Source organism: Lipotes vexillifer, unplaced genomic scaffold (genome assembly GCF_000442215.2).
Source record: "Lipotes vexillifer unplaced genomic scaffold, Lipotes_vexillifer_v1.1 scaffold1934, whole genome shotgun sequence".
In the NCBI taxonomy this organism is placed as follows: domain Eukaryota; kingdom Metazoa; phylum Chordata; class Mammalia; order Artiodactyla; family Lipotidae; genus Lipotes; species Lipotes vexillifer.
Window position 1 is genome coordinate 444,658 of NW_006791881.1, and position 16,935 is coordinate 461,592.

Sequence of the window (16,935 nt, forward strand, 5' to 3'; positions counted from 1 at the left end):
GCTGACTTCTGCCGCCGCAGGCCCGCCCCGCACTCCGTGCCCCTCCCTGCCCCCGGCCTGAGAGCGCCAGAGCCCCCGAGTCAACCGCTCCTTTAACCCCGTCCTGTCTGAGCAAAAAACAGACGCCCTCCAGTGACCTACACGCAGAGGCAGGGCCAAGTTCGAAAGGCCAAACCTGTGAGCTATGAGAACAAAGAAGGAAAAAGGGAAATCTCTCCCAGCAGCCTCAGAAACAGCGGATTAAAGCTACACAATCAACTTGATGTACCCTGCCTCTGTGGAACACATGAAAAGACAGCGAATCATCCCAAATTGAGGAGGCGGACTTCTAGAGCAAGATCTATGATTTTTTCCCCTTTTCCTCTTTTTGTGAATGTGCATGTGTATGCTTCTGTGTGAGATCTTGTCTGTATAGGTTTGCTTCCACCATTTGTCCTAGCGTTCTATCCGTCCATTGTTTTTTTTTTAAATTTTTTTCTTAATAATCAATTATAATTTAAAGAACTCTATTATACTTTACCTTCTTTCTATCTTTCCTTCCTTCCTTCACTCTTTTAGACAACGAATCATCCCAAATTGAGGAGGTGGACTTGGAGAGCAAGTTTTATGATTTTTTCCCCTTTACCTCTTTTTGTGAGGGTATATGTGTATGCTTCTATGTAAGATTTTGTCTCTATAACTTTGCTTCCACCATTTGTCCTAGGATTCTATCCATCCCTTTTTTTCTCTCTAAATATTTTTTAATTCAATAACTTTATTATACTTTATTTTATTTTACTGTATCTTCTTTCTGTATTTTTTCCTTCCTTCCCTCATTCCTTCCTTCCTTCCCTCCTCCCTCCCTCCCTCCTTTCTTTCCTTCTTGCCTTCTTCCTTTCTTTTCTTCTTTCTTCCTTCCCTCTTTCCTTCCTTCCCTCCTTTCTTTCTTTCTTTCCTATTTCCTCCTACTTCTACTAATGCTCTCTACTTTCTCTCCCTTTTATTCTGAGCCGAATGGATGAAAGGCTCTTGCTGCTCCAGCCAGGAGTCAGGACTCTGCCTCTGAGGTGGGAGAGCCAACTTCAGAACACTCGTCAAGAAGAGACCTCCCAGCCCCACATAATATCAAACGGCGAAAATCTCCCAGAGATCTCCATCTCAACACCAGCACCCAGCTTCACTCAACGACCAGCAAGCTACAGTGCTAGACAACCTATGCCAACCATATAGCAAAACAGGAACACAACCCCACCCACTAGCAGAGAGGCTGCCTAAAATCATAATAAGTCCACAGACACCCCAAAACACACCACCAGACGTGGACCTGCCCACTAGAGAGACAAGATCTAGCCTCATACACCACAACACAGGCACTAGTCCCCTCCACCAGGAAGCCTACACAACCCACTAAAACAACCTTAGCCACTGGAGACAGACATCAAAAACAACGGGAGCTACGAACTTGCAGCCTGCAAAAAGGTGAACCCAATCACAGTAAGATAAGCAAAATGAGAAGACAGAAAAACACACAGCAGATGAAGGAGCAGGATAAAAACCCACCAGACCTAACAAATGAAGAGGAAATAGGCAGTCTACCTGAAAAAGAGTTCAGAATAATGATAGTAAAGATGATCCAAAATCTTGGAAATAGAATGGACAAAATGCAAGAAGCAGTTAACAAGGACCTAGAAGAAATAAAGATGAAACAGACAATGATGAACAACACAATAAATGAAATGAAAAATACTCTAGATGGGATCAATAGCAGAATAAATGAGGCAGAAGAACGGATAAGTGACCTGGAAGATAAAATAGTGGAAATAACTACTGCAGAGCAGAATAAAGAAAAAAGAATGAAAAGAACTGAGGACAGTCTCAGAGACCTCTGGGACAACATTAAACGCACCAACATTCGAATTATAGGGGTTCCAGAAGAAGAAGAGAAAAAGAAAGGGACTGAGAAAATATTTGAAGAGATTATAGTTGAAAACTTCCCTAATATGGGAAAGGAAATCGTTAATCAAGTCCAGGAAGCACAGAGAGTCCCATACAGGATAAATTCAAGGAGAAATACGCCAAGACACATATTAATCAAACTGTCAAAAACTAAATACAAAGAAAGCATATTAAAAGCAGCAAGGGAAAAACAACAAATAACACACAAGGGAATCCCCATAAGGTTAACAGCTGATCTCTCAGCAGAAACTCTACAAGCCAGAAGGGAGTGGCAGGACATACTGAAAGTGATGAAGGAGAAAAACCTGCAACCAAGATTACTCTACCCAGCAAGGATCTCATTCAGATTTGATGGAGAAATTAAAACCTTTACAGACAAGCAAAAGCTGAGAGAGTTCAGCACCACCAAACCAGCTTTACAACAAATGCTAAAGGAACTGCTCTAGACAAAAACACAAGAGAAGGAAAAGTCCTATAATAACGAACCCAAAACAATTTAGAAAATGGGAATAGGAACATACATATCGATAATTACCTTAAATGTAAATGGACTAAATGCTCCCACCAAAAGACACAGATTGGCTGAATGGATACAAAAACAAGACCCATATATATGCTGTCTACAAGAGACCCACTTCAGACCTAGAGACACATACAGACTGAAAGTAAGGGGATGGAAAAAGATATTCCATGCAAATGGAAACCAAAAGAAAGCTGGAGTAGCAATTCTCATATCAGACAAAATAGACTTTAAAATAAGGACTATCAGAAGAGACAAAGAAGGACACTACATAATGATTAAGGGATCGATCCAAGAAGAAGATATAACAATTGTAAATACTTATGCCCCCAACATAGGAGCACCTCAATACATAAGGCAAATACTAACAACCATCCTATAATAACGAACCCAAAACAATTTAGAAAATGGGAATAGGAACATACATATCGATAATTACCTTAAATGTAAATGGACTAAATGCTCCCACCAAAAGACACAGATTGGCTGAATGGATACAAAAACAAGACCCATATATATGCTGTCTACAAGAGACCCACTTCAGACCTAGAGACACATACAGACTGAAAGTAAGGGGATGGAAAAAGATATTCCATGCAAATGGAAACCAAAAGAAAGCTGGAGTAGCAATTCTCATATCAGACAAAATAGACTTTAAAATAAGGACTATCAGAAGAGACAAAGAAGGACACTACATAATGATTAAGGGATCGATCCAAGAAGAAGATATAACAATTGTAAATATTTATGCACCCAACATAGGAGCACCTCAATACATAAGGCAAAAACTAGCAGCCATAAAAGGGGAAATCGACAGTAACACATTCATAGTAGGGGACTTCAACACCCCACTTTCACCAATGGACAGATCATCCAAAATGAAAATAAATAAGGAAACACAAGCTTTAAATGATACATTAAACAGGATGGACTTAATTGATATTTATAGGACACTCCATCCAAAAACAACAGAATACACATTTTTCTCAAGTGCTCATGGAACATTCTCCAGGATAGATCATATCTTGGGTCACAAATCAAGCCTTGGTAAATTTAAGAAAATTGAAATTATATCAAGTATCTTTTCCGACCACAACGCCATGAGATTAGATATCAATTATAGGAAAAGAGCAGTAAAAAATACAAACACATGGAGGCTAAACAATACACTACTTAGTAACGAAGTGATCACTGAAGAAATCAAAGAGGAAATTAAAAAATACCTAGAAACAAATGACAATGGAGATACAACGACCCAAAACCTATGGGATGCAGCAAAAGCAGTTCTAAGAGGGAAGTTTATAGCAATACAAGCCCACCTTAAGAAGCAGGAAACATCTCGAATAAACAACCTAACCTTGCACCTCAAGCAATTAGAGAAAGAAGAACAAAAAAACCCCAGAGTTAGCAGAAGGAAAGAAATCATAAAAATCAGATCAGAAATAAATGAAAAAGAAATGAAGGAAACAATAGCAAAGATCAATAAAACTAAAAGCTGGTTCTTTGAGAAGATTAACAAAATTGATAAACCATTAGCCAGACTCATCAAGAAAATAAGGGAGAAGACTCAAATCAATAGAATCAGAAATGAAAAAGGAGAAGTAACAACTGACACTGCAGAAATACAAAAAATCATGAGGGATTACTACAAGCAACTCTATGCCAATAAAATGGACAATCTGGAAGAAATGGACAAATTCTTAGAAATGCACAAACTGCCAAGACTGAATCAGGAAGAAATAGAAAATATGAACAGACCAATCACAAACACTGAAATTGAAACTGTGATTAAAAATCTTCCAACAAACAAAAGCCCAGGACCAGATGGCTTCACAGGCGAATTCTATCAAACATTTAGAGAAGAGCTAACACCTATTCTTCTCAAACTCTTCCAAAATATAGCAGAGGGAGGAACACTCCCAAACTCATTCTACGAGGCCACCATCACCTTGATACCAAAACCAGACAAGGATGTCACAAAGAAAGAAAACTACAGGCCAATATCACTGATGAACATAGATGCAAAAATCCTCAACAAAATACTAGCAAACAGAATCCAACAGCACATTAAAAGGATCATACACCATGATCAAGTGGGGTTTATTCCAGGAATGCAAGGATTCTTCAATATACGCAAATCTATCAATGTGATTAACCATATTAACAAATTGAAGGAGAAAAACCATATGATCATCTCAATAGATGCAGAGAAAGCTTTTGACAAAATTCAACACCCATTTATGATAAAAACCCTGCAGAAAGTAGGTGTAGAGGGAACTTTCCTCAATATAATAAAGGCCGTATATGACAAGCCCACAGCCAACATCATCCTCAATGGCGAAAAACTGAAAGCATTTCCACTAAGGTCAGGAACAAGACAAGGTTGCCCACTCTCACCACTCTTATTCAACATAGTTTTGGAAGTTTTAGCCACAGCAATCAGAGAAGAAAAGGAAATAAAAGGAATCCAAATCGGAAAAGGAGAAGTAAAGCTGTCACTGTTTGCAGATGACATGATTCTATACATAGAGAATCCTAAAGATGCTACCAGAAAACTACTAGAGCTAATCAATGAATTTGGTAAAGTAGCAGGATACAAAATTAATGCACAGAAATCTCTGGCATTCCTATATACTAATGATGAAAAATCTGAAAGTGAAATCAAGAAAACACTCCCATTTACCATTGCAACAAAAAGAATAAAATATCTAGGAATAAACCTACCTAAGGAGACAAAAGACCTGTATGCAGAAAATTATAAGACACTGATGAAAGAAATTAAAGATGATACAAACAGATGGAGAGATATACCATGTTCTTGGATTGGAAGAATCAACATTGTGAAAATGACTCTACTTCCCAAAGCAATCTATAGATTCAATGCAATCCCTATCAAACTACCACTGGCATTTTTCACAGAACTAGAACAAAAAATTTCACAATTTGTATGGAAACACAAAAGACCCCGAATAGCCAAAGCAATCTTGAGAACAAAAAATGGAGCTGGAGGAATCAGGCTGCCTGACTTCAGACTATACTACAAAGCTACAGTAATCAAGACAGTATGGTACTGGCACAAAAACAGAAAGATAGATCAATGGAATAGGATAGAAAGCCCAGAGATAAACCCATGCACATATGGTCACCTTATCTTTGATAAAGGTGGCAGGAATATACAGTGGAGAAAGGACAGCCTCTTCAATAAGTGGTGCTGGGAAAATTGGATAGGTACATGTAAAAGTATGAGATTAGATCACTCCCTAACACCATACACAAAAATAAGCTCAAAATGGATTAAAGACCTAAATGTAAGGCCAGAAACTATCAAACTCTTAGAGGAAAACATAGGCAGAACACTCTATGACATAAATCACAGCAAGATCCTTCTTGACCCATCTCCTAGAGTAATGGAGATAAAAACAAAAATAAACAAATGGGACCTAATGAAACTTCAAAGCTTTTGCACAGCAAAGGAAACCATAAACAAGACCAAAAGACAGCCCTCAGAATGGGAGAAAATATTTGCAAATGAATCAACTGACAAAGGATTAATCTCTAAAATTTACAGGCAGCTCATGCAGCTCAATAACAAAAAAATAAACAACCCAATCCAAAAATGGGCAGAAGACCTAAATAGACATTTCTCCAAAGAAGATATACAGACTGCCAACAAACACATGAAAGAATGCTCAACATCATTAATCATTAGAGAAATGCAAATCAAAACTACAATGAGATATCATCTCACACCAGTCAGAATGGCCATCATCAAAAAATCTAGAAACAATAAATGCTGGAGAGGGTGTGGAGAAAAGGGAACACTCTTGCACTGCTGGTGGGAATGTGAATTGGTTCAGCCACTATGGAGAACAGTATGGAGGTTCCTTAAAAAACTACAAATAGAACTACCATATGACCCAGCAATCCCACTACTAGGTATATACCCTGAGGAAACCAGAATTCAGAAAGAGTCATGTACCAAAATGTTCATTGCAGCTCTATTTACAATAGCCCGGAGATGGAAACAACCTAAGTGCCCGTCGTCGGATGAATGGATAAAGAAGATGTGGCACATATATACAATGGAATATTACTCAGCCATAAAAAGAAACGAAATTGAGCTATTTGTAATGAGGTGGATAGATCTAGAGTCTGTCATACGGAGTGAAGTAAGTCAGAAAGAGAAGGACAAATACCGTATGCTAACACATATATATGGAATTTAAGAAAAAAAAATGTTATGAAGAACCTAGGGGTAAAACAGGAATAAAGACAGAGACCTACTGGAGAACAGACTTGAGGATATGGGGAGGGGGAAGGGTGAGGTGTGTTAGGGCGAGAGAGAGACATGGACATATATATACTAACAAACGTAAGGTAGATAGCCAGTGGGAAGCAGCCGCATGGCACAGGGAAACCGGCTCGGTTCTTTGTGGCTGTCTGGAGGGGTGGGATAGGGAGGGTGGGAGGGAGGGAGACAAAGAGGGAGGAGATATGGGAACATATGTATATGTATAACTGATTCACTCTGTTATAAAGCAGAAACTAACACACCATTGTAAAGCAATTGTACCCCAATAAAGATGTTAAAAAAATTAAAAAATAAAAAAAAATAAAAAATAAATTAGAAAAATAAAAAATAAAAATCTTTAACCGTGGTCATTTTTAAGTCTTTTGTCATTTATAGAGAGTTCCGGGTGTACTCTGATGCTTTCGCAAAAATGTTCTTATAAAAGGGTTTCATCTTCAAGGAATTCATGGAAAACACTGACAAGTACAGGTTTCTGGTAACTGATTATACTGCTGAACTGAATGAAGGAGCATTTTCAGAACTCTGATGGAAAACGGATGAATTCATAAAAGTGCTAACAAAAGATCAAGATGAAAAAAAATTAATTACATGGGACTGAGTAAACTGACGAGGACGATTATAATTTTTGTGATTTTCTGTTTGAATAAAAAAAAAAAGTTAACGTGAATACACCAAGAGCGTTAACAATGTATACTTTGATTTAGTAATTACTCTTCAAGGAATTCTTAAGGGACCAGTGACAGATACACACACACAGCGATTTCCATACAACTGATTTTCATGTTTAAAGGCAAAACAACCAATTTGGAAACAAATTATCCACAGCACAGGATTAAAACAGTATATGTGGGAATATTATACAGAGCCACAAAGAAGGAAAACTGTCCTGAACTTACATGGGGTCAGGAGGAGGGAATCTTGAACAGCTGAGCATGATTCCACCAGGAACAGAGGGGCATGCGTATACCTTTAGCAGCTCTGGTAGCTATTACCCTTCAAATCAGAGGCTGAAATCTAATTGGTTCTCAAGTTTTAGCATGCACCAGATTTCAGCAGTTTCTGATTCAGCAGTGTGGGAAAGGACCTGAGAATGTGTATTTCTCACAAGCTCTCAACTGTACTGATACTGATGCTGCTGGTCTTAGGACCACACACTGAAAACCACTGACTGCTATAACATAAATTTAGAGAGGGGGCGAAAAAGCCCCAGAGGTAATGTCCAACAAGGAAAAAAAGGTATAGATTAAAAGCAGTTAGACATCCTTTTCAATAATTTAGGACATACATTCTCTTAAGTTTTTACTGTTTCCGTGCATATAAATTCCAGTAAGCTTCAAATTTCCCCTAAAAGTTATCGGCTAACAATAGCAAAGAACAGCAGCATACCATCTGTATATTTTAAGCAAAGTGCAACACTGACATATGAAGAGCTCTCAGTGAAATTAAGAACTGTGACAAGTGGCTTACAACTTGTTAGAAATGACCCGTATCATTTTCATAATTTCCATGAAAATTTCCAACTTACATGGGCACGTACAAAATATATTATGTACTTTGTAAATCATAAAACCAGCTTAACATCTTTATATTTATGTTGTTACTCAACATCTTTATGGACATACTTCATTTTAGGTTAATAAAGACTGTTCTACTTATCAAGAAATGAGACTACTGAAAATGAGCAGCTGAAGAAAGATTCAAATTTTTTTATCCTGAAAACCCACTTTCCAAAATGAACACATATGGCCTTTTGGCAAAGAAGAATAGGTGCCTCTACTAAAGAGTCTGCCGTTATGTATACGTTTCCAATGTAAAACTATATTAAAACAGCACATCATTCAAACTGAATTTCAAAAGCAGTACTCTCATTGAGTTTCCTTCATTAAACCTTATTCAAAGTCAAAAGTTCCTAACAATTCTGAGAGTCAGCTAGGACATTTTGTCTTTGAAATCTATATTTTCTAGACTACTCACACTTTTGTTCCATTTCTTTCATTTCTTCAGGAGGAATTTTCAATTTGTCAATATGTTCTCTAACAACACTTGCCCATTTCTGTAAAGAATCCAAAGCAGTCCAAGGCTTTGACATATCAACAACCAACATAACTAGAGTGTCCTTCAGAGAAATGGCATCCAGTGAAAATTTAAGGAGGCCTTTGTGATACGGGTCTCCATCCAAGATCCATACATTACATCTTGTTTGATCTACAACAGACAAAAGAAAGTTACCAAGGCAACAGGATAAAGTCATTTCATCATACAACTAACAATACTACTTGGTATTTTAAGGCATCTCCACAGGAGATGTCTCCTTTGGCAAGGTTCACCTACTTGGGTTACATCTACCGATTCAGTAAAGTCCTAATGAATACTCAAGAAAATGATGTAACTGCCAACACAGAAAATCAGCATCCTCTACTTCGTATTTCTCAATCCCAAAGCACAGACTGAATAACATGTTTCTATTCTTACCATCAGCAGACAGAGCCATGCATATTCAAGATATTATATACGAAAATGAGAAGGCAAGTGATCTATAGAAGAAAAAAATGGCTGATCAGATAAGAAAAGCTGGGGAGTAAATGACACTTTCATGTCGAAAAATGAGACGATGGTAAAAAGAGGGCAAAACAATCATAGGATACTATTATTTCACTGTCGGAGGGAAAATGAACTGAAAAATTGAGATTCTTCAAGGTTAGCAAGAAAGCTAAGGTCTGCACACCAATACCTTAAGACGTTTAAAAATACCACTATATGAATCCCAATCTCAGACCAATAAAAGTATGCCCTAACATAACTATTTACTGACTGGCATGACACAGTAGGTCTCCTAGTAAAAAATGACACACTAAGAAAAGTCAAAGACTAATATTAATATGAACAGCAGTGCAACTTGGAAAGACTTCAGTAAACTTACATTACAAATAAACGACACTCACCATCCCTGTCTTCATCATGAACATTTAAGTACAAATATTCCAATCCTCTTCCTTTCTTGTACTCCTCTATTCCCTGAATTTTTCTTATTAAGCTTGTTTTTCCAGCTCCATCTTCACCTGTAAAAAAGGACAAATCTTTAAAATTATAATATGGATTATTAAAGAATGCTTTCTAGTGTGCCAAGAGAAAACCTAACTGGAATGAGCTTCAACCAAAAGGGTAATTTGATGGAAAATAGGTAATTATACAGGTGAAGATGCAGACTTCACCTCCAGGATTCTCTCTCTTGGTATCTCTGCTCCTCTTGTTAAGTCTCATTTTATCCTATTACAAATGGCTTCCTCCATGGGTATTTTTCAGGAGGCTCAACTCTTATGCCATCCTCATTTAATCTACAAGGAACAAAAGACTCTCTCTGTCAGTTTTCAGTATGAAGACTCTCGGGTAAAGACTCTTAGTTGGCCCAGCTGGGGTTATGTGCATACCTAAGGGCCACTCGTGGAGGAAGGATAATACATAAAAACTGACCTGGGCAGGGAACTGTGACTGTAGTCTCACCAAAACCATGAAGCCATAAGAAATATGCGCAAAGGAGAGGAGTGAGGATTGGGGATAGTGAGTTGGGGAAAAAAAAGGGCAGAGAGAATGTAGAATAGACAAAAATAAAATGTAGACTTAAAAAATATTAATAGCAAGAAATCATGTGATTTAAACTTGGCACAAATTTTAAAAGTTTAAAACTAGGCTAGCTAGTCAATGTTTTGGTGAGTTTGTTTTACATTGTGAATTTATTTAAATACTACATGTTACTATTTCATGGACTCATTTTGTTATTGGCAATATTGTGTTATTGGTACTTAATAAAGGTGAGTTTCTTGGATCTAAGGACTTATTTCTGAAGACTCATGAGTTCTCTGAGAATTTAAGTTATTTTCATTTTCATGTCAAGCACTTAAAAAATTCTGTATGTCCTGGATCTTCTGAATAACTATCTTTATATCTAAATGCTGTCAGGAAATTGCAGTACCCACCTCTGCATTGGTGTTTATCATCCTTCTGGTACCAAGCTGAGGCCAAGTGATGCAGACAGAACAGAGAGTGGCCACATAGGTATGCCAAACTCAAAAGAAAGTGTCCCAGAGCAGTCAGTGCTATTTTCAACTGTACTGGTCAGAATGGTTCTGAACCATTTCCAACATTTCACAGCAATAAGTATAGACTTAACTAAGCAATAAAGAACTTGCCATTAAATGAGTATTTACTTTTCAGTACTATTTTTGCAATGAACCATTAAAATGGTTCATCAAAATACAGACTGGGTTGAAAACAGGAATATCTATGATAATGACATGAGTTCCATTATGATCATGCTTAAAATGGACATCATAAGGTTAACCAGTGAAAAATAAAATACATAAATACATTTTTTTAATTCATTTTATTTATTTATTTAGGCTGCATTGGGTCTTCGTTGCTGCGCACAGGCTTTCTCTAGTCACGGCAAGTGGGGGCTAGTCTTCGTTGCGGTGCGCGGGCTTTTCATCGTGGTGGCTTCTCTTGTTGTGGAGCACGGGCTCTGGCGTGTGGGCTTCAGTAGTTGTGGCATGTGGGCTCAGTAGTTGTGGCATGTGGGCTCAGTAGTTGTGGGTCACAGGCTCAGTAGTTGTGACTCACAGGCTCTAGAGCACAGGCTCAGTAGTTGTGGCACATGGGCTTAGCTACTCCACAGCATGTGGGATCTTCCTTGACCAGGGCTCGAACCCATGTCCCCTGCATTGGCAGGCAGATTCTTAACCACTGCGCCACCAGGGAAGCCCCCATAAATACTTCTACTATTAAACTCATTTAACTTCAGCAAAACATCATTTGTTATATTGATTACTAATCTGAATTTTATCAGTTTCATAGTTTTTATGGCATTTAATTTATAATTTGTTTTTATAGTTCAAAAACTATAAAAAAAATTTAAAGAATTTATATCTAGTCACCTCAGTAGGCATGAGCATTAGACATAATAAAAATAATCTAAATCACCGTGTGAGACCTATGAAAACTTTCTTTTAAAGAGTGTTTAAACAGGAAAGAGCACAGGGATTTTTTTTTTTTTTTTTTTTTTTTTTTTTTTTTTTTTGGCTGTGTTGGGTCTTCGTTGCTGCACATGGGCTTTCTCTAGTTGCGGTGAGCGGAGGCTACTCTTCATTGCGATGCGCGGGCTTCTCATCACAGTGGCTTCTCTTGTTGCAGAGCATGGGCTCTAGGCACACAGGCTTCAGTAGTTGTGGCTCGAGGGCTCCAGAGCGCAGGCTCAGTAGTTGTGGCGCATGGGCTTAGTTGCTCTGCGGCCTGTGAGATCTTCCCGGACCAGTGATTGAACCCATGTCCCCAGCATTGGCAGGCGGATTCTTAACCACTGTACCACCAGAGAAGCCCAAAGCAGAGGATTTTTAAGACAGTGAAACTATACTGTATGGTACTATAATGGTAAATACAAGTCATCAGATATTTGTCAAAACCCATCTGATGTACACCAAAAACAGACCCTCATGTAAACTATGGACTTTGGGTGATAAGGCTGTGTCAATGATGGTACACTGACTGTAATAAATGTAACACCGTGTGGGATGTCAATAGTGGGGGAGGCTGTGCATATATGGCAACAGGTGGTATTTGGAAACTCTCTATACTTCCCACTCGATTTTGCTGTGAACACAAAACCACTCTAAAAAAATTAAGTTTACTAACTTAAAAAAAAAAAAAAAGAGTCTGAGTCTGTTCTATAACTTGAAAGGATCAAGATTTCTCTTATGACAGGCTACTTTCCTGAAAGGAGTCTTCTAAGTTAAAATGACACCAATTAAAAACTTACTACCCCACAGAAAGAAACAGTGTTATGTATTTTAAGCAAACACTTAGTGCCCAGACTTATCATAGAAGCTTAAATCAACAATACAATGTTCACTAAGAATTTTCAAAGTATAATATATAGAGATCCATAAAAATATGCAGTAATTAGTCAGACAAAACTTCACTTAATATGAGCCAGCATTTATCTTATCTCTTTAATTCCCACTTTAGATGTTAAAAAAGTGAAAAAGTATCTTTAGTTTTTATTTTATTTTTTAAAATTTATTTATTTATTTATTTTTGGCTGCATTGGGTCTTCGTTGCTGCGCCCGGGCTTTCTCTAGTTGCGGCAAGCGGGTCTACTCTTCATTGTGGTGCGTAGGCTTCTCATTGCGGTGGCTTCTCTTGTGGAGCACGGGCTCTAGGCGCGCAGGCTTCAGTAGCTGTGGCGCGTGGGCTCAGCAGCTGTGGTGCACAGGCTTAGTTGCTCCGCAGCACGTGGGATCTTCCCGGACCAGGGATTGAACCCATGTTCCCTGCATTGGCAGGCAGATTCTTAACCACTGCGCCACCAGGGAAGTCCCAACGTATCTTTAAAAGGGTCAAAAATTTGAGTCTGTTTCAACTTTTTAATATTTCAAATACATATTTTATATACAAAAGTTTCTGAAAAATATATATACTCGTAGATAATCTTAAGCATAAGCAAAAAGAATAAAACCATAATAATATCCGTTAGAAATAATCATCGATAATTTGGTTATTTCTGATGATAAGATTATGAGTGAGTGATTCCTTAAGTAATAAGTTCATGTCTTCCTTTTAGTTTATCTAATTCTAACTTTAAAGGTTTAAGTCAACAGGCTCAGAATAGATTTTGAGCCCAAATTCATAGTATGAAAAATATTGTCGGGCTTCCCTGGTGGTGCAGTGGTTGAGAGACCGCCTGCCGATACAGGCGACACGGGTTCGTGCCCCAGTCCGGGAGGATCCCACATGCCGCGGAGCGGCTGGGCCCGTGGGCCATGGCCGCTGAACCTGCGCGTCCGGAGCCTGTGCTCCGCAACGGGAGAGGCCACAGAGTGAGAGGCCAGCGTACGGCAAAAAAAATATATATATATATTGTCAATTGTAGCTGCACACGCTCACTACTCTAAGCTCTTGCAGCCATCAGCATAGTGTGGCTGCTGCCTTTTTCTAAAGTCTGACTGCAAGTGGAAGGGGCCACTCCCACTTAAAATGAGACCAGAGTTTATTCCTCCCCAGTGAATGCTGACCATCATTCATTTCACTGGACTAATGGTTCTCAAAAATGCATCAGGATAACCTGGGGGGCTTGTTAAAACACACTGCTAGGCCTCACCTCCTGGCTTTCTGAGTCAGTAAGTCTGGGGTGGGGCCCACGCATCTGCATTTCTAACAAGTTTCCGGTGTTGCTGATGCAGCTGGTCCAAGGACCACACTTTGAGAACTTAGACGTTTAGACGTCACTTAGACGTTTACTACACTAAGCCAAGCACTAGGATTACAAAGATCCACAGGTCAAAGTTGCTGTCCTAGGAGCTCATAAATTGGAGAGGGAAAACAAACAGAAGACAATTTCAAGATACTGTCATTAGGACTGCACTAGAGATGTGCAACAAGCAGGAAACCAGACCAAAGGGAAGATCCTGGATTTGCTTGCAAGTCAAAAAGGGCTTTGCACAGAAAGTAACACTTCAGCCAGATCTTGTAATGTTAATGGACCATAGAGAGTTAGTCATTCCAGGAAGTAGGAAAGCATATACAGAGGCCTGGAGACAAAGAAGTGTCCTTCTAGAAGGGACAAATTGAATGCATGAAATTTAGAATGTAAGGGGGAAAAGGAGCCAGAAAGTGAGAATAAAAAGGGAATGCCAGGGCTTCCCTGGTGGCGCAGTGGTTAAGAATCCGCCTGCCAATGCAGGGGACATGGGTTCGAGCCCTGGTCTGGGAAGATCCCACATGCCCTGGAGCAACTCAGCCCGCGAGCCACAACTATTGAGCCCGTGTGCCCAAACTACTGAAGCTTGCGTGCCTAGAGCCCGTGCTCCGCAACAAGAGAAGCCACCGCAATGAGAAGCCCGCGCACCACAACGAAGAGTAGACCCGCTTGCCGCAACTAGAGAAAGCCCGGGCGCAGCAACAAAGACCCAACACAGCCCCAAATAAATAAAATAAATAAATTTTTTTTAAAAAAAAGGGAATGCCAGATCACGAAGGGCATCCTATGCCAGGCTGAGATGCTTAGGCTTTATTCTGAAGAGTCACTGGCAGTATTTAGGTATTTTAGGAAGATTGCTATCACAGAGGTGTGGAAGAGTGACTGACAAGCGTAGGTTTGGGAGTAAGGAGACTAGATAATAGACAATTACTGGAGTCCTAGCAAGAAATGAGGTAGGCCTTAACTAAAGTATTAGTGGTGTGGTGCGACAGCTGGACTCAAAGGCTGATTTGGCTGGGAGCTGGCAGAGAGGTTAAGGGAAACACAGAGGGCAGAGAAGACCTTCCCTTGCCACAGCTACAGTCGCGCCACCCCTCCTGTTCTACCACTTACCTTTAGGTGGTTGGTTCTAAGTCTTCCTTGCAAGCTTCCACCCCCGCCCCCAACATTTGTGTCTCCCAGGGTTCCTTCTTCAGACCTCTATTCTTCTCGCTCTACATATAATTCTAGGGGAATCTCCACACAAGACTTCAATACCACCTATAATCTGGTGACTCATAGACTTCTTTCCAGCCTCAGTCTCTCCTGAACTACTTACTGGTCATCATTATTTGGATGTCCCATAAATAACTCACATTTCAATATGCACAGAAGTATTAATATCATTATCTTGCATTTTCCCCCAAACATTCACTTACATAATTATTAATAAAGAGTCCCACATCAAGGCCCTTATCCACTGTTCTCTCTATTTAGAACATACTTTTCTATGTGTCACCTAAGCTTCTTCGTAACTTCCCTCAAGTATCACTTCCTCAGGTAGGCCGTTGTCCCTAACCACCTCATTTAAAATCACAACCTCAATCAATCAATCAATAAAATCACAACCTCCCAACACCCCTACTGCTTCTCGTTTTTTCTCCATTGAACTCACTAACATAATATGGCTTTTTCTTTTTTTTGCTTAGTCTCTCCCTACCTCCCAAAACTCCAGAGGAATAGGCATTTTTGTGTTTTGATAACTGCTGCATCTCCAGTGCCTATTAACTCTTCATAGTGAAAAGTATATTCCTAATCCTCCTACACAGTAGCCACTGATAGACCGTCTCAAACAACAAAAAAATATGCCAAGATATTAATACAAGTTTCACAAATCCCTGAATGAACAAATATAAATTCTGTCCCCTTACCCACTTAGGGAGGGTTTTTTTTGGGGGGGGCCGTGCCTTGCGGCATACAGGATCTTAGTTCCCCGATCAGGGGTCAAACCCATGCCCCCTGCAGTGGAAGCACAGAGTCTTTTTTTTTTTTTTTAATAAATTTATTTTATTTATTTATTTATTTATTTTTGGCTGCGTTGGTCCTTTGTTGCTGCATGTGGGCTTTCTCTAGTTGCGGCGAGCGGGGGCCACTCTTCGTTGCAGTGCACAGGCTTCTCTTGTTGTGAAGCATGGGCTCTAGGCGCACAGGCTTCAGTAGTTGTGGCATGTGGGCTCAGCAGTTGTGGCTCGTGGGCTCTAGAGTGCAGGCTCAGCAGCTGTGGCACACGGGTTTAGCTGTTCCACGGTATGTGGGATCTTTCCAGACCAGGGCTAGAACCTGTGTCCCCTGCACTGGCAGGCGGGTTCTTAACCACTCTGCCACCAGGGAAGTCCCAGCATGGAGTCTAAAGCACTGGACTGCTAGGGAAGTCCCGGGAGGGTTTTTAAACTTTAGTGTGAATTAATGCAAAAGCCTCAGAAGTCAGGACAGAAAAGGGATGAAATTTCAAGTCCATCAATGTGCTTCTATATAAGAAAAATTGAAGGACTGTAATTTACCTCCCTTTGCCCACAGCCTAGTCAAACAGAACCATCAGTGGCTTCTGCTTCCATCTCTATGGAAGCAGCAGTAGCAGCAAACACACAGTGCCTACCGTATGCATTTAACCAGCAGTAATTCCAACACAACCACAACTCTAGCGGAATGATGATTACCTCCCATTTGAGGATACCTGGGGCTCAGAATTGTTAAAGTATGTTATCCAACGTCTCAAACAGGTAGGAAATGACAAGGCCAGGATCTGAATTCATATGAACTGAACTCCAAAGCACCCTCTTTCCAATATACAACAAATAAACAATAATTAAATCTTTAGAAGACTATTAAACATACTGCTTATTATTTGTGTATTATGACAAAAGAATAAGACATTCCTGC

General features: G+C 39.5%; 1 protein-coding gene across 2 annotated transcripts in view; it reads right to left on the reverse strand.

Annotated features, from left to right (window-relative positions):
• Positions 1 to 16,935, reverse strand: part of DYNC1LI1 (dynein cytoplasmic 1 light intermediate chain 1) — a 57,635-nt gene that overhangs the window by 20,702 nt on the left and 19,998 nt on the right. The window contains exons 3-4 of one of the 2 annotated variants that reach the window (XM_007464918.1): positions 9,710 to 9,826; positions 8,742 to 8,972 (exon numbers count right to left, since the gene is read on the reverse strand). The exons of the other annotated variant lie outside the window; for it this stretch is intronic. Coding sequence (XP_007464980.1) covers positions 8,742 to 8,972; positions 9,710 to 9,826 — 348 coding nt within the window. The remainder of the gene's footprint in view (positions 1 to 8,741; positions 8,973 to 9,709; positions 9,827 to 16,935) is intronic. 2 annotated transcript variants of the gene reach the window in all.